The 27,850-nt window shown below is 40.9% G+C and overlaps 1 protein-coding gene and 1 non-coding gene across 10 annotated transcripts; both read right to left on the bottom strand.

The window, feature by feature from the left end:
• Window positions 1-20: 20 nt before the first annotated feature.
• On the bottom strand, window positions 21-27,503 carry CCAR1 (cell division cycle and apoptosis regulator 1). 9 transcript variants are annotated; one of them, XM_058841566.1, is made up of 26 exons: window positions 27,369-27,503; window positions 26,294-26,412; window positions 19,653-19,903; window positions 19,121-19,165; window positions 18,412-18,444; window positions 17,245-17,438; window positions 16,595-16,709; window positions 16,326-16,515; window positions 15,055-15,187; window positions 14,595-14,756; window positions 13,968-14,193; window positions 12,968-13,081; window positions 11,974-12,140; window positions 11,016-11,226; window positions 10,126-10,209; window positions 9,297-9,482; window positions 7,877-8,068; window positions 7,296-7,529; window positions 6,842-6,953; window positions 6,539-6,580; window positions 5,107-5,189; window positions 4,512-4,658; window positions 3,988-4,108; window positions 3,288-3,473; window positions 2,809-3,014; window positions 21-2,205 (listed from the first exon to the last, which is right to left on the bottom strand). In XM_058841566.1, exons 2-26 carry the CDS (start codon window positions 26,364-26,366, stop codon window positions 2,146-2,148), a joined length of 3,567 nt encoding a protein of 1,188 aa, XP_058697549.1. In that variant the 5' UTR covers window positions 26,367-26,412; window positions 27,369-27,503; the 3' UTR covers window positions 21-2,145. The 9 variants fall into 9 exon arrangements, with proteins under 9 accessions (XP_058697549.1, XP_058697551.1, XP_058697554.1 ...); XM_058841568.1 differs by having other exon boundaries at window positions 18,412-18,438; XM_058841571.1 differs by having other exon boundaries at window positions 19,731-19,903.
• On the bottom strand, window positions 12,292-12,355 carry LOC131580683 (small nucleolar RNA SNORD98). The gene has a single exon (XR_009277936.1). It is a non-coding gene; the product is annotated as a small nucleolar RNA SNORD98 (small nucleolar RNA).
• Window positions 27,504-27,850: the final 347 nt, after the last annotated feature.

Below are 27,850 nucleotides of genomic sequence, written 5' to 3'. Positions count from 1 at the left end.
GTAGGTTGTAAAACTTTTCCTTGTTTTTTTTTTCTCCTTTATTCTTTACCCATTAAATTTCCTTTCCAACATAAACGCAGACTGTACATAGTATCTGAAACACTATTACATCAAATCAACAGAGAGAAAGATTACAGTCATTCTAACAAATACTTTTCTTCTTAAATATTGTAAAAATCTGTATCACTCTAGCGACCATCTCACAGGGCCCCTCACTGAAGGACGAGATGAGGAGGCCTGCTTGTTTTAACAACTGCTTTCAGCTCAGCAGTTTAAGGTAAAAATACCCAAGCAAAATATTTCAGACGTTTTAGTGTGCCTAAAATGTCGTTATCTTAAATTTTAAACTCATTTTCTTGTATGTTCACACGTACTGCTGAAATTCAGGGACAATGTATTTCAGATGCAATTCTTTCAAGTCCATTTACATAAACGGTGCTCAACGTCAAAAATTAAACATGCTGTCAACATTCTGTACAAAGGTAAAGGTGAAAAATATAATTTGATTACAAAAGAATTTAACACCATCTGTACACCACAGATAATGCTTTTTAGAAGATAAATTTATCACCATCCTCATTCAATCATTCTGAGATGTTATCTCCCAATTTCTAAAACATGTATTTTCTGTGTATTTATATACAATTAGTGTTTTTATAGTATTTCCTGCTTGACTGTGAAGAGTTCAGGTATTATACAATGGCTCAAATGAGATGAATGAGGGGGAAGCTTATGCATGTTACTTTACTGAAAGATATTTCACTTGTCTAGCTCCAAAAGAGCCAAGAAAGGTAAGTGATAAAAGCACCAGCTTAGACTCTTTTGAACATAAATTCAGGCATTTTAATGTGTATCTCATTAAAGCTACATGAGTTTCCATGTAGGTTATTCATACATATTATGGCACTTGGACTTTCCTAACAGGTATTTAGTTACCTAGGACATCTAGGCTAAAAAAGAAAACATCTGCTAAAATTAACCATTTCTCTAAGAAAACACTTCTGTCCCAACTTTCAAACCCCTTAATTTTCCTGAAAGTTGCACCAAAATACAACTGTTGATATTTCACATTCTTTGAGTAAGTTGCCTTTGACAAGGAAGTCACATTAACTCATGAGTTTCGATCTCTAGTGATTTGTGAACACAAAGAAAGGCCGTCTGACCCATTCTCAACAAACTGTCCCTCTCCTTTGTAATTACAGTATGCAGTATAGATACTTTTGGAGCCATTTCTTTTGTTGGACTAAAGGCTTAGAAGTTATGACACACTTTGTCAGTCCAAATTTAACCCAAGGCAGTTCACACTGGCAGCTTTTTCTCCATGTAAGGCATTATTCTGACATCTACTGGCCTGGTATCCAACTGTACCTCTTAATATACTGCATTTGTTATTAAAAAGGAGTATATATATTAATCCAAAGATAAAAACAATTTAATGAATACAAATGACACACATTTAAAACAGGCCCATGTATTTTCATATAAATCTCACAACCCTACCAGTATTTTGGTGGGTTTCTATTGCTTTCTTAACTCGTCCGAACTACTGTATATTACAAGGCTTTAATACAAGCAGCTTTGGGGAAGAAAGTTATATATGGAAGGGAAAAAAAGTTGTGACAAGTGAAAACAAAAACCAAACCAAACAAAAAAAAATATCCAAGAAGCTTTTTTTTAAAAAAAAATCTTTACTTGTAAAATTAAGCAGCATGCTATTTTGTGATTTATATTTGAATTTAAAAAGACTAATTAGACCGAAATAAAGACAAAAACCTAAAAATGGCAAGTCTATAAATAATGAAAATTTTGATTTCACTAGACTTCGATGAAAAACATTTGGTAATTAAATACTTGCTACTGTTCATTACGTTGATGAACTTTATTAGGGTTAAAACTATAACAAAGTTCATCCTAAAACTTTTCGCAATGCAAAATTATTTTCACTTGAGGAGTGTCTCAAATTGAATGCTAAGAATTACAAGCAATCTCCTGGAGCAGACACTCACATTCATAAAACTTTATACATCTTTTGGAACCTAAGATATTTATACTACTAAAATCGAACATGCATCACTTCCCATACATTCTGGTATCATGATTTATATTACATTATGTAACACCATTCTTCTAAACAGCAGCAGTTTATCATACGTTTGCTCCGTTTTCTTTGGATTTCTGATCTTTATCTTCGTTCTTCACAATGTCCTTTAAAAGGAAAAAGGGAGAGCGTGAGTGAAAGGAATTGTACAAGCTGTACTTCTCATGAGAACTGTAAAGGAGCATGAGACACAGACACTGTTTGTGCCTTTAAAATACTATGTGAACTGGTATCCTACTCAGTTTAGTTATAACCAATACCAGTATCTTCCTGAAAAACTGAGGGGTAGAAATGCTCTGGATGTTTTGCTTAAAACTCATTTTACTGACATACTCTCACATACTAAAATAGTTGAATTCTGCCTTGAAAAAGTACTCTTGACCAGTCAAACAGAGGAATAGATTTGGACTGCTGAGGATGGAGAAGATCAGGAGAGGAAAACAGACAGTTTGAGATCTACATTAATATTTATACCTTTTTAAAAACATTGAACTCAGGAACATATGTTGCAGGTAAAGAAAAATATATATTTAATTTGCTACCTTTAAATAGTCAATCAAACATTAAGCTTCTTCTCTATATATGTTAAGATACTGCTGCCCTGAGTTCATATCAAAATTGTTTTTATATTGAAGTGCTTTTTCCAATAATTATTCTACAGAAGTTTGTAGATGACAATAACAAAAAAAATGGAATGAGACAATTCAAACCTGTTTGAGAACACTCTGTATTTCATCCATAACAGTAGCTAAATTTTTGATTGTCTTATTCAGCTGACCCTCAAATTGCAATTTTTTATCATCTGAGGTCTTCAAATTTTCTTGCAGTTGGCCAAGGTCCTTTTTTACTTCTTTTAGCTCCGCAGATAGCGTTTTGTTAGAATTCTCCAGCTGCAGTATAGTTTTTTCATCCTCATCTTAGGAAGGGAAGAAATGAAAACATCAAGTCACTTCCAACTCTGTGCACTTTGCACCTTAATATTCTATTTGTGTGCCACACCGTAATACTTATTTTTAAAGAACATTAAAAACTGCATTGAATTACCATTTGATAATACTTAATTCTGACTACATTTCAAGTCTTGAAGAAAACTTAAGTCACAAATATTACCCAAATTGATTTATCTACTTAAAAAGTCTCAGTGTCTTGCACCCCTGTAATAAGAACTACCTTCAAAGCAACATCCCACCTGTTTTTTCTTCCAGCAGCTGCAGCTTTTGCTCTATCTCTGCCCGCACCCTTTCACTCTTCTCCAGCTTCTGCAGAAGGCTGCCCACGTCCACCATGGCTCCGTTGTAGACAATGAGCCCGACGTTCTCCTCCGCGGCTTTGCTCTCCTGCTTCACAGCGGGCGACGGCAGCAGCAGGCGGTTCCCTGCAGTGGGGTCAGCAGCACCAGGAAATAATCCTCACCTCATTCCTTAGTGACCAACCTCAGAAACTTCTCATGAGGACAAATACAAGTTTGCTGCTCTATCCCTCACATTTCCCTCCTTTTCCTGACCCTAATTCTGCTCCCTGCCAAAAAGAAGCGTTCTCTTTTTCAAGGCATCGTTCTCTTTCCTGCAGGAATTTGTCTTAAAAACTCAGGCTCTATTCTACTTCCTGCAGCTCTGAGCCTCCTGACTTCAAAACTAACAATGAGAAATGATGTTCATCAGTGTAGAACATTAACCTTGTCCTCTCTCCTGTTCCAAGATATTAAGATTTATCGTAAAGTTGCAACATTATGTGCTGGAAGCACAAACACTGTTACTTTTGAACTGCCAAAGATTTACTTTTCCAAACTGACTCAATCAGTTTCTGCAAGAAACCCAATTCCTCAGAACTCTCACTATCATTCCCATAGAAATAACTCTCTGGAAATTCATTCACCCCAAAAAACCCACCTAACATATCCTCCTGTAGCTCATCAGACTCTTCTTGATTTTCTTCATCTTTAGAAGTATCTGTTAGTCTTCTGTAAAAGCAAGATTCTCGAAGCACTACTTTATTAAGCAGCTTCTTGACCTACAACACAGCCATGGGAAAAAAATAATAGTGTTATTTAATACCCAGACATCCTGTTACCTAAACAAGAATGCTTTAGCTTGGAAAACTTAAAAGAGATTGCATCACTTTTTGAACTTTAACATACTAGGGCTTACAATGCAAACAAACTAGGAAAAGAATAAATACAAGTTTGAGACAAAAGCTACATATACAGTATGGGCATATTATAAGCTGCAAACTTCACCTTTTCACTCCAAGAAAATTTACAAAATATTGAACCAGTATTTCATTGTAGACATGAAGTGGCTGCATAAAAATAAGAGATCAGGTATGTAAGCAAAGCCTTTAAAAGCTAAATTACATTTCTCCCACTTAAAACATCCCTGTAATAGTTTGGAAGATTTTTAGTAGTATACAAAACCTGAGCACGTGACAGGTGAAGTCCAAGAGTGTACAGGATCTCCTCCATGTCCTTCTCCAGAAGGTATCCACAATGACTTTGATCAAAATAAACAAAAGCCATCAGGAGATCCCTGTTAACAGTCACCATCTGGGTCTTGTCTTTCTCCTACAAAAAATTGATTATGAGATCATTAGGGAGTTAAAATATCATTCCAAAAACACACAAACTTCTCACTTAACATAAGTTTTTTCTCTGTTCATTTTATTGTTCAGTCAAGGAATTAATATTACTAGCATTTACCTACTTAGATCACATTATTTAAGACTAATTTAAGCAATATATGACAAGTAATCTTTCAATATTTAAAAGAAATACACCACAATGAATAGTAATAGCTGGTAGACACAATATCCTTTTGTTCATGCTAGTATGTAAAAAAATGGTCATAGTATTAACCTAATTATAAAATTGGAAACATCTCTTCTGCTCTCAATCCTTTACTTAACAGCTGTTTTCAAAGGGAAAAATGGGTCTTATAACAAAAATAAAGCTAAGCTGTAATTAGGACACCTCTAACAAGGTCCATGCAGTTGTTAAGAAAGGTGTTAATTACTTTATCTTTAGACGCCCTCTCTTTACAGTGCTTATTTCCCTCTCTTCTGTCCTCCCGTTTGTTCATTTCTTCTTCATCCCGGTCTGCAAAACAGAAAGAAAATTCAAAATACCCACAGCAAACCATTGCCAGAACACATGTGGCCACTAGAAAAGTCCACATAAACATCCCGAAACATCTGCAATATGCTTCCCTGAAAAATAATAAAAAATGCATTGAAGTGAGCTCTGTTAAATTCTGATTTTTCTCTAGTCTTATTTTTACATAAGCCATTTATAATCTTTTCCCTGGGTTTGTTTCACACACAGGACAGAAGAGCTGAAACAAATGCTAACTAGGCCAAAATGAGTTCTGCCAATATCTCCATCTATTTAAGTGGTGTGCAGGAAATTACCACAATTCTCCTTAATGAGGCTTGGCAGAGTCTGCACTCAGCTATGGTTATTCCTATTCAAATTCAGCATTATTTACTCTCAAATATTTCATATAATATAACCCATATAAACTATGTAATTAAAACCATGTGTTTATACTCATGTTGAGTGAGAGATTACTCTTCCTATGACTTAGATTCTCCAAGAAGTTACAGATCACATCACTTATTAGACATGAATTACAAATGGAAGGTTTTTTGTCTGAAGGTAGGTGGTACAGCAAAACCAGGCTGAAAGAGAGGAAAGGATGAGGCAGCTGCTGGGATGGATTATGGCAAGCAGCTCTGTACCTTATGTGCAAGTCTTGGGTCAGAGAATCATGTACCAAGTCCTGCTTTAAGCTCACCTTCCTTGTGAGGAAAATTTTGGAATAAAATACGTATTACAACGCTTGGCTAATTTTACCAACTCTTTTCTGGGAACCAATCACTTTCTCCTGCACCTCTATGCAGGTTGGGTTTTCTCAGCAACTCTTGTCTGGGAATAGCACAAGGACAGATCATGGGAAGCAGCAGTACTTGCACAGGACAGACAAGTCCAGACCACTCTTACAGACAAATTATAGGCAAATCTGAGTTATTCTGGAAACCACAGATTAGCATCAGTTTTTTAAGGCTGGTGCAGTACTCTGCCAAAAATACAACTTAAAAATGCTGGGACTGCAATATCCACACGGTTCAAACCAACATCTTTAGCAAAACCTCTCCACAGAAAGGCAACTACCCCAAAATACAAACCAAAAGCTGGCATGATGTTTTCTGAATCTCTGAGCAGGGCAAGAGCTGCTGTCGTTGCTTGCAAAGTCCTCCAGACCCTTTCCCTGTTTCTTCAGGCTAACACAACTCTACCCAAACAAAAACCAACTTCTTGTAACGTGGGATAAAGAGCATCCACACTACATTCTGTCCTAGCAAAACCAGGATGACATTCCAGAACTGAGGAGTAAGAAGTTAGGCACGTAAAAGTGGCTTGGTTTTTCAGAGGTGCTGAATACTCACATCTCCTACTGACTTCAATGGGAGTTGCGAGTGGTCTGCATTCTGAAAAAAATAAAACCACTTCTATATGCATGCCTTACTTAGAGCACCACAGCTACTTTATATTAACTACATTCACACAATGCCTAGGCATAAAGGTACTTACATTTTACGTAGAAGTGGTCAGAAATACTGAAATAAAATTAGTTTAATAATGAAATTTTGAATTGTCTAGTTCCAGCGCTTTCTCCAGCTCGAAAGAACATAATCAGTGATGATAAAAAAGAATTTGTGAAAGGTCACAGAATTCATAGTTCAAGATACCTTCATCTTCGTCCTCAGCATCTTCTGCCTCCATTGGATCATACTCTTCTTGGTTATTGTCATCTTCAGTTTCTTCTTCATCTTTAGAATCATCTTTCCTTTTATCTTCCCTCTGTAACAGAAGTTCCTAAATATTTATCTAGTCAGAATCAAAATGCAGCAAAGTAAAAACCTTACTACCAGTCAGTCAAAATTTGCCTACATTTCTCCAGTCACCTAAGAACACAGATACAAATCTATGTGATACAGCTGAGTGTTAAAATATTCCCAATACACCTGTAAATTTTTTTAATTACTGAATGTAATTGAAGCATATTTTAATAGATCAGAAAGTCAAATCAATTAACTAGCATTATAAGAGCTGAGTTTTTGAAAGCAATAATGTAAAATTGAAATAGAAACACTTTAATATTGATCCAGACAGGCTAGAACTGCATATGAGCTAACTGCAGACCTTCTTTTCATCTCTCTCTTCTTTTTTATCTTTATCATCTCCAGATTTTCTTCTCTTAGGTTTTGGATCATCTGTTTCATCATCTTTTTCTTCTTTCTTTTCTTTTCTCTCATCTTTTTTGCTTTTTTTGTCCTTTTTGTCCTCTCTCTCTGGGAGAGAAATCAGTGCTTTGTAAATTCTGACACCAAAATCTCTTTGAAGCATTTCATTGAAGAGTTCTGCAAACAATGATACCTGTAACATAAAGAAGAAAGAAAAGAGAAGCGATAAGAAGTTTTAAAGCACGTATTAAAATTGTATATAATAATGATAAAATCGCTATGAGGTGCTATCTTAACAACTTGCATCATATCAGAATTTTATGGAGTGTCAGTTTTCTCACTAGATGTTCTGAATATGGAATCCTTAAACAGCTTTACAAATTCCATTTGTTGTCTGAAAACCTGTGTATTCCTCTGGATACCGTGCAGCGACTCCATTGCTACTGTACCATGTACCAAAGACTTGGCAATTTACAAATTTTCACACAAAAATTAAAAACAAACTAGAACAGCTAACTGTAAATAGCAGAGCTGATTTACCTCAAAGGAATGTTCTTTATTATCTTCTAATCTGTAGTCCAGAAGAACACTCAGAGACATGATGCTGCAGTCAAACTTGCCGCTCTTTGCTGCCCAGTTTGGGTGCACGATGATGGCCGGCTCGTCCGGCAGGATGTAGCGTCGCTCCCGCCGCTGACGCTCCAGCTCCTCTTGGCGTTTTCTTTCCTCTTCCTAAAAAGGGACCAAAAACCAACATGGCACAAGCTCAAGTTTCAGCCTCTACATTAGTTTTTAGGACTCACTGCTCTGAGGAAAGCCTAAGCTGCTGAAAGCAATGCAGAGCTGTACAGCACAGCGAGCTGTTTACTCCTTACAAAGGAAAAGAAACCTCATCTCTCCGAAGACACCCAACACAGCTTTAATGATTACCAGATGACAATTTACTTAACTCTTGATTATGGGAAATGCAATCCACCTGACAAAAATGAAACAAAGGGTTACAAAAGGTAAAACGCCACCATCTTACTGATTGCCAAGAGACAAATACCTAAGTCTCTTGACTACAAAAAAAGTCATGGCAGAGCTTGTGCTTTATAAAAAGCCAGCACAATATCACAGTTCCCCTCCAATGCTAAAGAAAGCTGTGGCGAGAAACCCAAGCTAGTTGAACCCCATCCAAGCTGTGGGAGAAGGCAGCAGCTGACAGAATTAGCAAGCACATGGCCTTTCCTCCCTCTGCAAGGTTTACAGAGATATATAAAAATATAAAACTTCCAATCACCCCATACAGGTTACCAGGTAACACACAAAGAGGCAGGTTTAAAAGCAACTGAAGCACAAACCGTTCTCCAGACATTTCTGCCCCTTTTCTGTGGTTGAGCTTTGAGCTTACTGCACAGATTTTGTTTATCTTTGTGAAACAGCAAACCAGGATAAGCACTGCAACTACAAACTGCAAAACTGAGAAACTCCAATGCACAGCAAGTATCCAAAAGGAAAAAAAATAAAGCTTCATAATAAGGGAAAACAAACCCAAGCAAACCATCTGCCACGTGAAGAAGATGGACTGAGACACAGAGGCCAACAGAACCAAGCAACTGCTTTTCATGTAGGTTTAAGGAGTTAAGGCCTTGTTCACTTCTTTTGAGCATGGCTATTCTCAGAAGGCTGGGATTTATTTTTCCTTACATTTAAAGTCAAACATTAATTCAGATGCCCTAGTGCAGTTGCACATTTAAGCTGATTTGGCTGACATAAAGTAATTCAAACTGGCCAAGATTTCTTCCCAGTTCACCAGCTCAAGGCACAGCAAAAGTTCCCAGTAAGTCACCTGAGAACAACAAAATCCAAGCACAAGCAGGCACATGCCTCTACTTTTTATGTTCATATATATTTATACAAATGTTTAATATATTTAATGAAAACTAGGGAGTTAAACCAAGTATGTCCAAATCCTAACCTCTTTATCATCTTCGGATTTCCTATCCTCCTCCTCCTCCTCTTCTTTTTCAGACTTCTCCAGCTCCTTTTGCTCTTCTTTTTGTTCCTCCACTTTCAGCTGCTTTGTGAGTCGAGCTATCAGCTGAGATTTCAGTCCCTTAGAGCTAAGGGTTCGACTTTCTAATTCTTTGCGAAGGTCATTTACCTGATAAATAAAAGTTTTGTGAGTGGTATCAAGCAGTGACATCACAAAACATTTGTTTAGTAGAGAAAGTGAGGAAAAAAATCAGTAGCACTGAGAAGTCAACTATATTTTTTAAACATGTGCTGAAAAACGCTAATAGTTACTGATAACAAAAACATATTACATTTAAAGTGATGTTTTCCACAAAGAAACTTCTTGCTGAGGAACTTTTCACAGAGGCAGAGAAAGGATTTTGTAAGAGTAAAATAGTTTTACTGTTGCTTTCAAGGAATTTTTTATTATGTTTCCTGATTTAGTTTGAAAAGGCAGTAATGTATAAAAATGTATTGTTTAGACCCAACATTTTTTAATGTAATTTGTAATCTGGCAGATTACATCAGAACTCTCATTTTCCAGTTAATGTATCATTTGTGATAGCCTTTAATTGTACAAAGTTCAGAATAGATTCAATTAGCTGTATTCAATGACTATAAACAGGAGTCATCCCTGCATACTCTGATACCACATCCAGTGCCTACAAATTCAGCAAAACACTACTGAACCTTTTTTTGCTCAATTAAGGGAACATATACAGCTGCATTTCAGGTGGTGTTTTAAAAGGGAAAAAATACAATGGAATCAAATTTTAAGAAGTGTTTGTTACCTTCATTGTTTTTGGATCCAGTTTAGACCAGTGTGTAGGCGTAGAGATCTCTTTAGCTTCCCCATCATCCTTCTCCTCTTCATCCTGACAAATAAAATTTAGAAATTATCATTCAGAAAGCTTGAAAGCATTTCAGTTATTTTTAAAATTCTGTTGCTGATCTGTGCAAGGTCACAACTGTTTCAGATAGTCTTCTCCTAAAGTTATTATTTAGACAAGTTCACACACACATTCTACCACTTTATAAATGATCACAGTGCCACTCAGCCAATACAAGCCAGATCTGTGGAACACAAAAGGGTGATAAGCAACACCACAAAGGATATTGGGGTTACACAGACACTGCTGGTCTCCAGTAACCACACAGTGGGTCATCTTCCCCCACATCTTAAATCCCCCAAATTACTCTTTGTTCAGTCAGACCTTCCCTTCTGCCAAGATGTTGATCAGCCACATGGCCTGAAATTCAGATGTTTCAGACTAGTGTTTGTTCAATTTCAAGTATCACAATTAGAACTGGCCACAAGAGAGAATTTAGAAATTTCAGAAAATGGCAAAATGTTTGAAGACAGCTATTCATAAACTGAATCTCACTCAACAACTGGTCCCAGATTCCAGCAACTACGTCTACGATAAAAAATTTTCTGCGCATCATAAGCACAATTTAATTCCGTTTGTGATATCAGCATACACGTTTAAAGTTAGTGAACTAGCTGAAATAAAAATAAAAAGCAACATTCACTACACTGCTGAAAGCTGGTTTACCAGTCATTGTTACCAGTTATGTTCCTCCTATGTATGTATGTTGTGTAGTATGTGGTGTGCATTTTGTGCCTGTGTTCCTGTGCCTGTGAGAAGCAGAAATAGAAAAAGGGATTAGCGTTCAGTGCCTGTTCTCCATCAGCCTCCTTGCGTTCACCCTGAAGCTTCTCGACCAGCTGCTGCTTGTATCCTCGGGAGAGGGTTTCCCACTCTGAGCGGGTGGGAAGGCAATGCCAAACATCCGGGAAAAATAAAACCACTGTCTCCACATGAGCTGGAACTGTACGCCCCTTGTGGGTCTCCTCAGGGCGATGGTAGCGAATCTCTGCAAAACGGTACCTGTTGCAAGGGAAGAAGCATGTTGGAAAAAAAATTCTACAATACATTTTAAAGAGCCTAGATCACTTGTAGCACATCAAGTAAAGAAATTTTGCTGCAAGACCTTGAGGTTTATCTAAAGAAAAAAATTATGGAAGCCATATTTTCTCTTTTGGCACGCTTGTAAAAAGGTATCGCAACTGAAAAGGAGGAAAACCAACAAAATGCTTTTTATACAACTTGTTGTTTAGCCCAAGTAGGTTTTATGTGCAAAAATAAGTTGCTGAAGAACTTCAAATTTAGCATACAATAGGCTTTCCTGGTATTAGTACAACTAAAGTGAGTGTTAATGCAGGACAGAAAGTCATCAAGAGAAAATATGGCTGTATAACAAACGGCTATTTATTTATAACAAAAGAACAATGAAATGAAGTTCTCTTGACGATCCTCTCCAGCTATGCACAAAATGAAAAATATTTTCAACGCACATTCATTAAAAAAAAATTACAGTATAACATGTCAAAATAAACCCACATTTTTTAATTAGTTCTTAATGCAGTATTCAGCACAGTTGGCACCAATCAAGCTGATTACCAAACAGAACATCCTCTGAGTAGTTTACCTGAACTACCAACAGCAGTTGACAAAGAAAAAAAGTGTTTTTCCAGCTTTCTTTTTTTTTTTCCTTTTTTTTTTCCCCCTCCAAGTCCTGGTAACAGACAAGTATTTATTTCTACAGTGTACTTGGCTTTACAGTACAGTACTTACCATTGAGTGCACACACTTAAGTCAATCCCTGTAAGAGCCTTGCAACAACGAATTGCCGTCTTTATCAGCACCGAAGGGTCCTTTTCTGGATCAGGTCCATCCAGTGATGGGGACCAGTGTCCTCCAATAGCCATAGCTTCATCTTTGCCTTTCATACCCACTAAAAACTAGACAAAAAGAGTCTTCTGAATGTTCCCCTGCTAGGGGCAAAAAGTCATTTTCCCAAAGTGCAAAGAATATTTCATAGCACACACATTGAAATCCGTGAGTAAACCTTCAAATTATTTTGAAATCTGAAAATGAAAATCAGTCAAGAAAGAGTTCAGTTATTTTTTTCCACAGATTATTTCAGCAATGGAATAGGTTTAAAACATCATCACTCATTCTTGCTTTCAAGATTTTCCATCACGTTTGTTTATTGGTATAGGCTTGTTCCTTTGCAATTACAAGCTCTCTAACCCAAAAGACAGACAGTAATTTAAATTGCTTCTTAACTCTGATACTCATTTACAGATGAGCCTGCTTAGAAGTGATGAAAAGCTACGAAAGGTGAGACCACAAGAGCGTCATACCTATGAATGGAAGTATTCCTGTGTGCAGTAAGTTAGAATTTAACTGGAAAACAATTCTGTTGTCCTGAAACACCCCAGCACTTACAGCTCGTTCAGTTTAATGGCTGTTTCACTTAACACAAGAGCTGCTTAGCTGTTGCTTCATGTGTATTCTCTTCCCAGCTGAGCCCTCACAAAACAAGTTCGTGCTCGTAAAAAGCCGCTAACAAAGTTAATTGTTTGAGTTTAACTAAGTTGAACAAAGCAGCAAATGTGAAACTCCTATAAAGTGGAAAAAGAATTGACATATAAGCTAGGTCTCTTCAGAGGAAAAATGAAGTTATCATTCAGCTGTATACAAGCTCCTCTCTTATTGTCAAAAATGATAAAGCTCTAAAACCAACCTTTATTGCCAAAAGTGTCTGGCATTGAAGCATATTTACCTTTACAAGTCTAGCAGGATGCTGAAATCCATCACGAAGTTCTTGGGGGTCCTCAGCCAGAGCACATGACTTGTGGTAGAGATCTTCCATGCTAGGACTAGCCATCAACATCACCTGTGGTGCAAGTCAGAGCAGGCTGGTGAAGGTCTCACTATGACTGATAAACAATGACCACAACTTGCAAATACACACAGCAAAACCTCACAAGGTGGCTCTATACCCTGAACAGGTCTATGATAAAAAAGGATGCTCCTTCTCACTTACTATGTTTGGAAGCTCTTCTAAAAAGGCAACTCTTGCTCTGCACAAACTGACTGGAAAACCAGGATGTCTGATACTTGAGCAAAGGATTTACGGTTTTTGTACACAGAAGGCGAGTATGTTAAGTGTTTCTTTATCAGAATGTCAAGATATGCTGCATCAAGGATAATAATTATGTATAAAAGACCCCTTTATCAAAACATTGTCCTAAAACCTGTTCCATTTGAAGTCTATCATTAAAACAGGCCTAAGTTTTTTAAGGCAACCTGTGTTACAAATATTATGTTAAAGACAGATCTCAATTTACTTCAATAAATATTGATACTAATAGGAAAGAAGGAAAGAAAACACCACTGAACAGAGTAACACAAACTGCACAGAAAGTATCCTTGAAGGAATAAAAAAGACTGTTAACTACTCAAAATGAATTGCCTAAGAAATCAGAGACCTTGCAGGAGCTGGCTTTCTTTCCTATAATCACATCTCTGCAACTGGGTGCAGAGAATGGAGGAGCCCTCTGTAAACACAAAATGTGGCACAGCTCTACTAACAGAAAAATAAACTGAATTTCAGTCATGGTTCTTTAAGCTCTACATACCAGATCTTTACTGGAAAGTTTAGAACTGTATTTTACTCAAATGGCTGCAGAATATTTTCAGGTCAGCTATACTCACTTTTGCACCCTATTGATTAAAAAAAATTCTAACCAGTAGTGGTATTAGTGGAAAAGCATACAAACCTTAGCACTGTAGAGATGATCAGCATCAGGTGGATCAAGGACAGCAGCGTTCTTATCTATAGGATCTACTTCTCTATGCATTACATAGAAATTACAGTAGTTTCCCAGCTGAAATGGTCTAGACATAGGAAAAGCATCCACCCATGTGAACTGAGCATCAAAGAAATCGCTCGGGATATACAAGTTCTGGTAACGCCTCCTCAGCTCCATCATATCACAGCTACGGCTGAAAGACACAGCATTATTTGAAAGATACACCAGTGAAGAATTAGTAACAAAGTACATCATTAAGAGGTATATTTATTGGCAATACCACCACTGTCTATCTGATGCTCTATATATAAAATCTCAAGAGCACTACATTTGAATGTCATGGATGAAGTTACTATCAAACACTCCTCTAATTCAGGTGTCTGCATGTTAAGAATACTCATTAAACAACACTATAAAGCTATTTTGCAATAGCATTCTAAAGTAACACAGAACCTGAAACAAGTTTATCATGCAAGGTTGTTAGCCATTATATATTTGACCCTTCTTTAGTCAGGATCATCATTCAACACCCACTTACACCAACATGGGCTGATTAATTGAACTGCAGGTAAATATCTGGCACTATAAACATACCAGTCCAATGAAAACTTGGAAAACTGAACCGTGTAGCGAGGAACGACACGCCGGGGTCTCCGTGGTGACCTCTCCCTCTCCCGTCTGGGCGATCTCTCTCGGGAGCGTTTCCTCTGGGGGGATCTTTCCCGGGACCTACGTCTCTCCCGCTCTCTTTCACGACTTAAAGAACACACACAAAGTACAAATATTTTTGCAAGCTGGTAACACAAAATTATTTCTAGCACAAGGGAAGCCACACCTGTCAGAGACAACTCAAAACTGAAGAAGTTCAGTACAGTCTCTCTATGAGAGAAACCGATCACACAGCTCCTTACTTTCAGGTAGACAAGAACTCTTCCCTAATTGTTAAGGGTAACACCACTTGTGGGTCTTGCTGACTCACTCTGGAGCAAGCAGCTCATCTCTGGGTGAGGACAGGTCTTTATGGAATGCTTGGATCACAGTCTGGTTTACATACCTCCTGTCATCTTTTCGGTTTGGCATGGGGTCTCCACCTCGGTCATTCCTCCCAGAAAATCTGGACGGTGGGTCTAGTCTGCGAGCTGGCTGTGGCTGTGAAACCAGACGGACTGGGGGCTGCAACAAACCACCTGAAACAAAATGTACAGCATCAATACACACTAGGGGGCAGCTACCTACACTTGGCAAACGCTCCTGCTTACTGCTGTTTCACTTGTGTACGTTTTCTAACCTAACTCTACAGTCAGATTTATCCATTAACACCCACCCAAAGAAACTCCAGAGACCTAAGCTTTTCTTCAGTGAGGCAAACTGACACTCTAGTTAAGTGAAATTGGTTTAAAAGCATCTTCTTGAGATGGAAGCTAATATAACCTAAGCATATAGAATCCATCTTAATAAATAGCTAAGCCTTTTTGAAAACTTAATTTAAGACATACACTACCTACTCACTGAACTGAAGGACAACTAAAATCCTCATTTTAAGGCTATTCATACATAAAAATAACTGGCATCCTAAAAAACTATTCCTAAATCAATGTATTATACTGCTACATCAGTCCCTCAGCACATACTTTCTTTGTCTCAAGACATTTAACCAAGTAATTTAAGTGGAGCAAATGCTACCGAACACCAATGAACAAGTAGGACTAATTAGATTGTAGTAAGCATTTATGCAAAACAATTCTGCTTCAGTTCCATCTACCCTTGCTTTTACTGTGGTAAGAACAGTCCTAATATTATCACTTCTATCACTGATTCCTCAGCCACTCAATGTGGAGGAGAACTCACAACCTTTGTTTTAGATTTGCCATGATTGGCAGTGATTCTTCTCTCAGATGCCAACCTGGCTAACCAACATGAATAAGCAAAGAAGTAACAGCTTTAACAATACAACTGCAAAACCTGATTTTGTGGAACACTGCTGAAGATGCTGAAGGACTGCACTGCTATTAATACTTTAAACTCCCCAACTTGTCTGTGAAAGAACAAAAATTACATTGAATTTGCTTTCGGATTACAAAATCTTAACATGAACGTGACTCTGTGGGGATTTCACTGACCAGGTGATTTCTAAGCTACCGCAGGCAATGTGCCTTGCACAGAGCTGCAGGAAGACATATTCAGTCTGAAAACTCTATTGAGTCCCTTCCATTTTATTTCAGCTATTATTTCACCCTTCTGATTAAGAGGAAAACAACCATCACCCACTAAACACCAGAGTGACCCCCCCCCCCCCCCAAAAAAAGGCATGCACCGAAGGAGCACCTTTCTGCTGTGGCTGCTGCAGCAGTGGCTGAGGCTGTGTCTGGAGCAGAGGTGTGATGGAAGCTGCAGAGATCTGTGCCTGCAGCAGGGACTGTGGTTGTGGCTGAGCCTGGACCCCGAAGGTCTGCTGGGCGATGGGCTGCAGGACGGCCGGCGGCGTCTTCAGCAGCGGCTGCGCCTGGCTCTGGTTCTGACAGCAAACACAGCGAGTCGGCAGCGAGCTTCAGCACAGCCAGCCACTGCCAGGGACACTGGGTAACCCCACTCACCTGGTTTGGGAGGGTCTGGATCCTCTGGGCATTCCATTTGAATGGCATATTAGGATTGTAAGTAGCTTCTACCAAAACTCTGTCACCCACCTGAGGTGTCTTTCCTTTAACAGCACTGCAAACATTACAGAAAACGTACGTGAGAGTCTATCCTAGTTAGGTTTTTTCATGTCATATTTAAAGGTGGGAGAAAGACAAAGTTCATTTAAAAAAGCTCATAGGAAGAGCATCTATCCCCAAATTCAGCATTAGTATTACTTGCTTCAGCTCAAGGTACGCACAGGAACTTAGTAATTCCCTGTCTTTGGCCCTAAGGCAGAAGTTCCCCAAAGAGTACCAAGTTAACACATGCAGACAGCAGGTTTTATGCTTTTAATCACCCACAAATTCTGCAATTTCCTATTACAAGGAGCTAATAACCTCTGGTTTTCCCACCTTTGGGCTTTGTATTAAAAAAATTCAAAAATTCACATGAAGGATCTCAGACTTAATAATAGATTATTAACATCTCTGACTTTCCCTTCTGAATGAAAACAACACACTCTTGCAGGCACTATCAGCAGAGTCACAGAATTAGCGTGGAATCATCTAAACCTTTGATTACTGAGAGTATCACAGAGTTCATCTGCAGGCAAGCATTCACAGCTTACCTAAGCTGAAAAAAGACATCTTCATCCACAAAACCAAATGTATCATGTAGCTTAGTCACCACCCCAGTGAAGACACGCTGCTTTTGTGGCTGGGTTTGCTGCTGGCTGGAGCGGGGAGCCGGGTAGGAGACCGTGATCTGAGCTGCCGGCTGGGGCGTGGACAGGCTGAGGCTGGTCGGGAGCGCGACTGCTGGCTGCAAGCAAAACAAAGCCAACTCTCAATCTTGGAAGCAGCTGGCAGACTGACAGGGAACAACAGGTCCTCTAGTCATGGAGAAAGCAGTTTAAAGTGACTATAGCACCTAGAACACCTAGAACGTTTTCAGATGGTGAAAGGTTTTTGTGTTTTTTGTCAGGTTGTTGGGGTTTTTTGAAGGTGACACGTTTCTTACTTTCAATGAAGGCTGGCTTTGTTTTCCTTTTTTACAAGAGTCAGCTTCCCCCAAGAATGTACCTTGTCCAGACAGAAAGCATGAAGACTGCATTATTGTCTACAGGTAACCCATAGAGTGGGCTTGGAGATAAATTCCCAACTTTGCTAGGAATAAATGCTTCAGAGGTCATTCTGCATTTATACCCCATCTGTAGTGGTAGAAGTCAGTAAAGGCTGAGGCCAACACAAACCCTTCCCTAACTCAACAGTTCATGTACTTGCCTTTTTCGAAAAGGAGAACATGGTAAGATAATGAAATCAGGTCAAACATTTTTACCTTTTTAAAGCCTGTTTAGAAGTTCAAGTGAAAATGGAACTAGAGCAATTAGCAGTGCGTTAAATGGCTGCATGTTCTAAACCCGGCAAGCTCAGCAAGATTCTTTTTAAACCTGTTTATTATACACATGCTGCAAAATTCCTTCAAATAGAAGAGAAAGATTTTCCCCATTTGCTATTTACTGCAAAACAACTGGACACTTGAAGTTCAAACAAAAAAAAAAATTAAAATACAATCAACACACATGTTCCCTTCAAGATTAAGGAAGAGTGGTTGCCATTAATTTTTGAAACCAAGGCTATGCATATTTTAACATCTGGATAAAATAAACCTGTACCAATAAAATATTCATTCAGATTAGTTCATTTTACAGATTAAAATACCAAGATGTCACAAATTTGCAATCTTGCATTATCTGTGTTTGGGGATGAAGACCAAACAATAAAGCCAAACTAACCTGAGTTAAAAGGGTCTGCTGAGGTTGCTGCAACTTAAAATAAATAAAGTTATAAATTAATTTTATGTGCTTAAGGAAATTGTACAATTCTACCTCCTCTTTACAAGTAAGAGTTTTTGCTTAATCTGAGTCAGTTAATAGTCCTTTAGGGCTTGGTCATTTCAGCAGTTTGCACATCTGTAAAACTGTGCTTGTCGGGTTAATTTTAAGATTGTATAACCCAGGTTTATTCAGAAAGGAGAAATGCTTAATTTTTTTTTAAACTAAAAGTTAATAGCAACACCAAAAAAATTTTGGCAACTGGAACAGCTTAGGCATGTAATTCCCTTGTACTTTTATTCTTTTTAAAAAATCCTGTTAAGTTTGAAGATCCTAATAAAAATCCAAAAGGGAACGTTTTTGGACAGCATCTTTCCAGCAGTTAAAATACACGGCCCTGTTTGGAGCAAAGTTCAGCAGAGAATCATTTACACATGGAATAGCATGAATATTTAAAATTTGTTTTTGCATGAAGGTAGGCAGGTTTCCATTCTGCGTACATCTTTCCAAGTTTATGAACTTCAAGCTCTCTTTTGCTACACAAAATATTACTTAAGTTTCTTTAACAACTTCCCATATGAGGATGATTTCGGAGACAAATCCTACAAGACACACAATTGACATTATTTTTAAAGTTATTTGTGATGTACACAGTAAGAATCAGACAAACCTGTTGCTGTACACTATAGAGAGTCTGCTGAGGTTGTGAATATTGCTGAAACAGACAAAAGCAAAATATCTCATAAACAGGAGAATTACTGCCACAATAATATCAAATACAAGTTATCTGCTTAGCAAGTTCTAGATAAAAACAATTAACATTTAACAACTTTAATTAAAAAATAACTAGTATTATCATCATATATTATTTTTGTAACAAATATTCTGAGCCTTTAGAGTGGGCCCTGATGTTCTCTTTCTAGCTAAAGTCAGCAATTTCTGCTGAGCCTGACACTTAGAGTATTTAGGGCACATTATGAATCATGCAAAATCCCATAAAGGATATATATATATATATGTACTGGTGGGAGATATTGGAGATTCTCATTTTAGATGCAGCAAAACTCGCTCTCCCAAAGGGCTTTCCACAGCTAAAAATCAGCTCCTCCACAGCCCAAACTCCCACCTTGGCAGACCAATTCCGCTAGCTATAAACCCAAACCCCCACCATTGAGAAGACAGGTTCACACTGCAATGTTCACCATTTTCCATTCTCCTTTCCTCCTGGATCCTTTAGCTTTACGAAGTTCGGGGAGCGCCGGCCGCTGTGTTTGCTTTACCTGCTGCAGGGCCGCGGCCGCGGCTGCCGCCTGCTGCTGGAGCGCGGCGGTCTGCGTCAGCTGGTAGTTGGTGGGGGTCTGTGTGGTCAGCCCCGCGGCTGCCAGCGCCGTCTGCTGCGTGTAGATGGTCGGGGAGGCTCCCAGCAGCGAGGGCTGCTGCACGCCCAGGGCAGCTGTGGAGAGAACAGGGCCAGTGAGTGCTCACGGCTCGCGCAGGACGCGGCGCGCGATGCTCTGCGCCTCGGTCGAGCTCAGCAAGGAGATCGATCGAGTTCCAAAATTCAAGATAAAGAACTGCACCCCCCTAGTTTCTCTTCTAAATTCATCTACCAATAGTAACCCACAGCAGAGGAACAGAGACAGCTACATTTCCTTCTCTGGAGCTGCTCATGATTTCACAGCTGCACCCACCCCCATGTACTTTCTTGAAGGTATTCCTGGCTCTGGATGAGCCAAATGAAGATTGCTGCTCTGCAAATTAATACATTTCGTTCTATCCAAGGGCAAGAGAAAGCTTTACTGTAACAGCATCTATGAAACAGAGGCCTATGGAACGTGTCCTCTGAAATCACTCAAGTTTTTCTTCCACTCAGTGCTGTCTTTGTCTCCGGTGAAGTGGGGGCTGGTGGAGAAGGAACAGCCTTGGAACAACAGAGAGTTTAATCAGTCCCCATGTATAAGGGAACTCAAGCTCTCTCCAGCTCTTAACAGGAAGGGTTTGTGCTGCCCAGACTCAAACTGCCTAGAAGGAAAGATTAGTTTATTTTACTGTCATGACAGCTTTTAATTTGCCACAGAACATAAGCAAATCATAAGGGGCAGCTATGCACAGGCTGTGCCTCTAAACAAGGTATGCTCAAGACTTACAGATGGATCTTTTGGGTGACAAAGAACCCTGCAATGAGATCTGAAAACCTGCTCCTTCTTTGGCAGGATTTTTTCAAAAAGTTATCGGCAGCTGCATGATCAAAACTTCACGATCATAAACTATCAGTCTAGTCCACATGTTTAAATAAAACCAGAGAGAAACTCAGCAGGGAAACACACTGCCAGCAAAAACAGGTCAGCCAGCCATCGCCAGAACTGAGCAATGCTCAAGATTAACACAGTTCTCTCTTCCAAAGCCATCAGAGACACACAACGGAATGAGGAACAGATTTACAGTATTCCTGCAGAGTTTGTGCTCCACACTGTTCTTACTGATGCAAAATAAAGCTTTTCATCCCTGATCCAGGCATGCAGTAAAACACTGCTTGTAGTTGGTGATTGTTACCATAATGCTGTGCTCCCACTCAACAGGTCCTGAATAATGTAATCCTTCCTACCACTGCCCTTTCCAGCAGAGCAGTCTTTGTTGATGGCACTGATCATCTTTTAATTTTGTAATGAATCAGGAAAGAAATACATATACAGCACTGAAAATAATTGCTATCACTATGATCTGTATCAAATATTGTCACATAAGCACTCCAGGAAGTAACAGTATTTTAAAAGTGAAATCGAGCATTCTGCAGTGTACGGCACTTAATAAACTTTCCCCCTGAAAAATTCCAAAATTTGCATTTCTTTAGAAGCCAGCAAACAAAATTTGAGGCTTCTCTCCTGACAGGCCCTCCACTGCCTTGAGCCTCTTGCCTCCTGCTTGATCACCAGCTTCAATCTGAATGTGCAGTTTGGACCATCCAGAAGGTCACTCTCAACTGGATCCTCACCGATGTCTCACATAGCACACCTTAAACAGACTTTTAAATACAATTCTAAAGTTTTGCTGCTGCATCCTGGGACAGCTTTCACTTTTCTTGGCTGCAATACTTTGCTGGCTCAGTCAAGGCAAATAAACCAATGTATTCACCTTTCTCCTCTTACTTCCACAGGCCGAACAGAAATTCCCACCAGTGCAGAAATTTCCTCCATGCTGTCACCTTTGAACATGGTGTGACTGTTCCAGTTTTTGTCATTCAGTCTGAATACATGATGTTGCTCCAACACAGGGGGATGAAATTGGGAAGCATTACCAAAATCAAATCTCACAAGTTTTCTCCTACTTTTTGCATCAATGGTACCCACAAAAACGCTTACTCCCAAAACCAGATCTTGGGATTATTCAACTCTTCAGGTTCACTATGGCAATTTCCATTTCAGCATAGCCCAGAATTATCTCAAGCAATTCCCAGCCTACCCTAAGACCCTTATCCCATTTGGTCAACTAAAGAAAAAGAAGATTTTTTTTTTTTTCTGCCGTCTCTACTGTCTCTTTTTGAGCATTTAATATTAACTGGGCATCTATCGTCTACAACACTGCAGATCTACTTATTAAGAAAGGACAAAGACAAAAGACAGCCAAGATCCTCTCAAAGGATAACACCTGTAGTAACAGGTTTTTCAAAGCTGCATCGTGTTCCCACTGATTTGCCCTGAAGTATTCCAGGACTTTCATCTGATTGACTTTCATCTGTGTACTCATCTTGGTCAAACAAGCTCCAATGAATTAGGCAACTGAGTTTGCATTACTAGTTAAAAAGAAAAAGAAAGAGAACAAAAAGGAAAAATCACACAGAAAACTGAGAGACAGAGAATGAATCAGACTGAGTCTGGAGCTGACATCTGACTGCCATATTACTATTACTGGCAACAAGCATCTGCAGTGGCAAACAATAGCATCTTAGGATTTGTAATGATCGCAGTAAGTACAGTGATGGAGATATCTTCCTTCAAATGCAGTGCAAACAACTCCCACTGGCCACAAATACCGCGTGGCACCGCAGCTGAGAGGGCTCAGGCAGAAGCTGGGGTCCTGGGCTGCAGCTCTGAGTTAGGTAATAGACATTTAGACATTGCAACAAACACAAAGCCAGTATTTAGAGTCCCTCTTTCTACTCCTAAACCCTAAAGATCAATAAAAGTTAGGGAAATATCTTCAAAGTACATAGCTACATATGTCTCCTTGGTAAGTGACATAGGTTTATCAGAATTACAGTAAAGGAGTGCCCTGTGCAGGGCTTGGGACATTTCTCACAGCTGTCAGAAATTGTGAGATTGGCTCCTTGGGCTTTCAAGTTTCTTTAAGCTTCACACTCTTGCAATACAAACACCACACAAACTACTCCAAAAATACTCTTTTAACAGGCACACACTGGAAACCAGGCTCAGCGCATTTGTCATGGGACATCTGTTTACAGCAAGCCAGCAAAGTGTGCACCAGCTACTATTCCTTAGTGGGCTGAGATTCACCACATGCTCACCCTGTTCTTACACATTGCTTTAGTCACCTCACAGGGGCCACCAGCAATAACAAGACACTGAGCTCCAGGCACTTCAGCTCTCATCAGCTCTTCACTTTAATGCAATGAAGCCTAGATATAGCAAAGACAACAGCACCAATCACAGAACACAGCAGAGCCAGGACTTCCATCAGAATTACAGTCCTGTAAAACCAGGCTTTTCATCATAACCCTGAAAACAGCACAGGGCGAGCACTGCGACAAAAACCAAAGAGGTGCCAAAAATGAAGAGCTAGAGAGGAGGGAATTCTCCTTCACAGGCATTTCAGGAGTTTGCCCATCATTATGCAAGTTAAAACTAATTTTCTGTAGTAGGCATGATTTAATTTATGCTTTAACAATGCTTAACCGGCATGGTGGGGGATTTATTCTGGTTTTAGTCTTGTGATGCATAACAGCATGAGATGAGGAGTAGACAAAAATTCACTGTGTTACGTGTAGGAGTTTCTCTTCACACATCGATCTTTGCTGGCATCTGGAATTACCCACCTCTCTTCTAATACCACAGGCACAGAGAGCAATTAATAAGCCCTCTCAAAGGGATCCCAGAACCCTTCATTACACAGCATGTCAGTCTACAACTAGCGTGTCACACCTTAATAATTAAGAGCGTTAACTCATTTAGTTACTTCTTCACCAGGGATGGCCAAGGCAGCATCCACATCAGCAATAAAAAAAAAAAAATTCACCAAAAAATCCCTAAACCAAAACAATGAAAAACACAAACCCCCACCACTGATATTTTTTGCAAAAAATGTCTAACACCATCATTCACTTCTTCTGACACTTGAAAAAAACTACATATCATGTTGCTTGTGTTACAAAAATCGAGACCTCTTTCCCTCATACCCAAGCACCTCAAAGCTTTGAAGGAGCCTGACACCTGGATAGAAACAATTGGCATGCATAAATATATATAACAGTTTTGGCCAGCCCTCTGAAAGTATGTTTTTAAAATGAGTTAACAAACACTGAGATTCACAAGGGTAAGCCAATATGCCAAATTTCTTGGGTGCAACACAGGTGAGCAGCAGTTGATGCTGATCAGCACACCTGAGCACTGACAGCACCTCCTCCTTAGGAAAACAGCCTCTCTGGAAGGTCACAACTTCAAAAGGGGCAGGTTCCACCAGAAACACTGTTCTTCAGCTCCCAGCAGTGCCAAAGAGCACTGCTTGCCTTCCAAAAAATGCTTCCAAAAAATGCTCTGTATTATAAATCAAAATAACCAATTAAAAAAGCAGGGGAACAAGTATGTACTGAAACAGCAGCTGGGCAGAAGAATCCCAGGGACTGGGTTCAACAAAGCACACAGGGAAGAAAGAGGATGCAGACATGGTGACATTCCTGTATTGCAGCAGGAATAGGAAAGGACACTACAACGTGAAAAGGACACCAGGAACATGAAGGAACGCGGAGCTAGCACAGGAAGAGTGTAAAAGTGCAACCAAATGTTACATCTTTAATGGCTCTCATATCTGAGTCAGGTGCTGCTGGGTCAGATGAGCAGCTATAAATCCCTGCAGATACTGTCCTCATGGAGCAGGTGAGAAATCTCTCACAGCAGCCGATGCTGACCAGTCCTACCCCAGTTACATTTGCGCAGTATTTAATTGAAGGAGGTTCAGAAATAGGCTGGCCCAGCAGAGTCGGGAGCACAGCAAAATGGGTAAGAGGCTGATGCATGCTCCATCCACCCCTCCTCCAGGGCCCCCTCCTGGTCCTACCTCAGCAAGCTCTAAGATGAATGCCAGCTCCTCCCCTTGGCAGGTTTTGTGCAGCTTTCCCTCTGGAACAGGACACGGAGCTGGTCCTCCACCTTCCACCACTATTTCTGATTCATCAGCTGTCACATCAGCCAACACATCAAGAACAGCCCAGGTGCTCCCACTCTGACTGCTCCAACATCTCCCCCAGTCTGACATGAGAACCAAAAGCAAAGTTTGTCTCTCCCACATTCCCAACCATTTCCAGCTGTTAGGGATTTTCTTACAGGAGATAGTGTCATTTGGATAAGGGAAGTGTGAGCTATTCAGAGAAACGGTGAAAAACCACCTGTGGGCAGCTGCTTAGGGACAGCAACAGCTCAGGCAGGGAATGGATCGGAATGGGCACAGAGGAAAAGGAAAAGGCACACCGGGATAATGTGCTGTGAAGCACACGGTGGGTGGTCACTCCCTGAAGATGCACAGTGTGATTGGATCAGTGCCCCCAGGGAAAATCTGGAGACTGACGATTCACTTCGGGAAAGAAAACTGAGTCAGAAGAGGAGAGTGATTCCCACCCCAGACTCCTCCAAAGAATGTCACACATTCCCAACCTTTGCTAGGCTGCCAGATACAAAGCCATTGACAAAGGAAGTGTGACATCATATCAGATGAACATATCAAAGTGTGAACTTCATATCAAATCAGAGCAACTGCAGAAACCACACATCCTGAACCCTCTAAGTACCACAGCTCTGCTGAAGTCTTTTCACACTGCACAATGTAACTCCAACATTTCATTAACAAACTACTCGTACTCAAAAGCAAAAGGCACTCCAGAACTGGAAATGGAAGCACCAAAATTCATCATGCATCAAGCTTCACATTCTTGCCTCAAACCTTCTGTGCCGTAAATCAACATGAAAATGGAGCCAGCTAGGTTTTTAAACAGTGGTTGCAGTTAATAACACTTATTAGCTAAATCAAAGGAATCTCTCTACCATTATTAGGGCAATACCTCTGGTTTTAGGGACCTTTAAATTCTAATTTCGCATCAAAAAATAAATGCCTCCCTTCTCACCCAAATAACAAATTTCAGAGGACTTTCCACTACATGGATTATGTCTAATCTACTAATAAAATAAATTAGTAAAATAATTTATAAACATTGATTCAGGCTGCCCAGGAAATGAAACCTGGGCAGCACTTAAAAAATCTGTAATGCCTTACTAGACCTGATATTATTTAATCTAGAACCAAGTAATTTAATAAGAGGTAATTTGATTTACACATCTTTGTAACTTGATACGTTATTTATTGACTGAAACGATCAATACAAATTCACCTGGGATTTCACTCACAGCCCTTAAGAAAATCAAGTAACAAACAAAAACCAACAGACATTATTAGGCAACGGCTTTTAAAGTCTCTACTGTGGGGAAAAACTCCCGATTTAAACCACTTAAATAGACTGCAGATAAGTTAGTTAGCATCGTGCCACTCTGAAGTGCATACCCAAGTATGGAATCTCCAAATCTGCTCCATGTCAGGGTTCAAACATTGAGTGTAAACTGACCTGGCTGAGACACCGCAGTGGCTGTAAACTGAGTAGCCCAAGGGGGATTTTTCTGTCCTCCAAACTGAGCCATGGCAGAAGGTAGAATCTCCTGGGTGTCTATCTTCTGGAACTGCAATCTAGTGAAATAAAGCGCAGTTGCAATCTTCGAAACAAATACCGTCAGATTATTTTAATTCTGGGCAAAAAAAAAAAAAAAAAACCAACCAAAAAAAAAAAAACAAAAAACAAAAAACCCCACCAAAATCCCAAAACAACATCAGCAACAAAAACCCCTCAAAACCAGAAAAAAGAAAGAAAGAAAGGTTCTTAAAATATTACTTTTACATCCGTAAAGCCTCGTGGGCATATGCATCGCATATGCGAAACACAGAAAGTTGTAAAGCAAGTTATTTTATTTCCCTAAGGCACAATCTCCATCTCCCACTTCTTAACAAAGGGACTAAAGCGATTCAAAACGCCAAAAACGCATTCCCATTTCCAGGGAGATGAAGGGAAGGGTGACTCTGCGGAACCAAGAATTTAGATTTGCTGTTTGTTTTCCGCGGCTGTGCTGGGCCGCGGCGGGGAAGCGCAGGCGGCAGAACGCGGCTCGCGTTCCCCCCGGGCTGTTCCCGTCCCACACGGGCTCGGCAGCGCGGGGAGCCCGGCGAGCCCGGCCGGGCCGCGCACCGGCCCCGCCGCCTCCCTCCCTCCGGCCCTGCCTCCCTCCTTCCCTCCCTGCCTCCCTCTCTCCCTCCGGCCCTCGGCCCGCGCCCGCCGGGCCCCGCTCGCCACCGGGCCCCGCCACAGCTCCTTTACCCCCGGGCAGCCTCCGCTCCCGGCCGCGTGCGCGGGCCCCGCCGCCGGGCGGAAAGCGCCGCACGGGAGAAAGGCAAAGGGAAGAGGCGGCGGCAGCGCCGGGCCAGGCGGGAAGCGCGGCCTTCCCACCCCTTCTTCCTCCTCCTCCTCCTCCTCTTCCTCCTCCTCCTCCTCCTCCCGCCGCCCCCCGCCCAGGCCGGCCCGGCCCGGTTCCGCTCCGGGGCAGCCGCCGGAGCCCGCGCGCCCCCGGCCCCTCGCGCCGCGCCCGCGGTACCTGCGCGGGACCGCGCCGCCGCCATCGCCGCCCGCCCCGGCCGCCCGCGCCGCGCCTGCGCCCCTGCCCCGCACACGTCACGGCTGCGACCGCGCGAGGCAGCGCGCGCCCGGCCCTGCCGCGTGCGGGGCCCGCGCGGCTCGGGGGAGGGGCCCCGCCGCCATCTTGGGCGAGGCGGGCGCGGGCGGGGCCGAGGCGCCGCCATCTTGCGGCGGGACCGGCCTGAGGGAGCCGCGGGGCTGGCGCCGGCTGGGCCCTCTCGGGGCTCCTCTCCGCCCCGCCGGTGGCTCGTCAGTGCTCAGACACACCCCAGGACACCTCACGGTGCCGCATCGCCGCAGGAGAGGGGCAGCACTCAGCCCCGTCCCGCTCCCCTGATAGCCGGCTGTACGCGCACAAACGCTCAGGCAGTTCTGTGAGGGGGGGGGAAAGGAGTCATCTGAGGTGAAGGCAGAGCAGACGCACCAGAGGCGCATCAAAGC

This window comes from Poecile atricapillus, chromosome 6, assembly GCF_030490865.1.
Source record: "Poecile atricapillus isolate bPoeAtr1 chromosome 6, bPoeAtr1.hap1, whole genome shotgun sequence".
NCBI classification, from domain to species: Eukaryota; Metazoa; Chordata; class Aves; order Passeriformes; family Paridae; genus Poecile; species Poecile atricapillus.
The sequence above is the reverse complement of the archived record's forward strand: the minus strand, read 5'-3'. Positions and strand labels throughout refer to the sequence as shown.

Coding starts and splice junctions, on each gene's coding strand:
- CCAR1 (XM_058841566.1), bottom strand. CDS start 26,366: ATGGCTCAGTTTGGAGGACAGAAAAATCCCCCTTGGGCTACTCAGTTT. Junction 12,141..12,967: donor ATCCTGCTAGACTTGTAAAG/GTAAATATGCTT, acceptor CTTTTTGTCTAG/TTTTTAGTGGGTATGAAAGG. Junction 6,954..7,295: donor AAGAGAGAGATGAAAAGAAG/GTCTGCAGTTAG, acceptor CTTCTGTTACAG/AGGGAAGATAAAAGGAAAGA.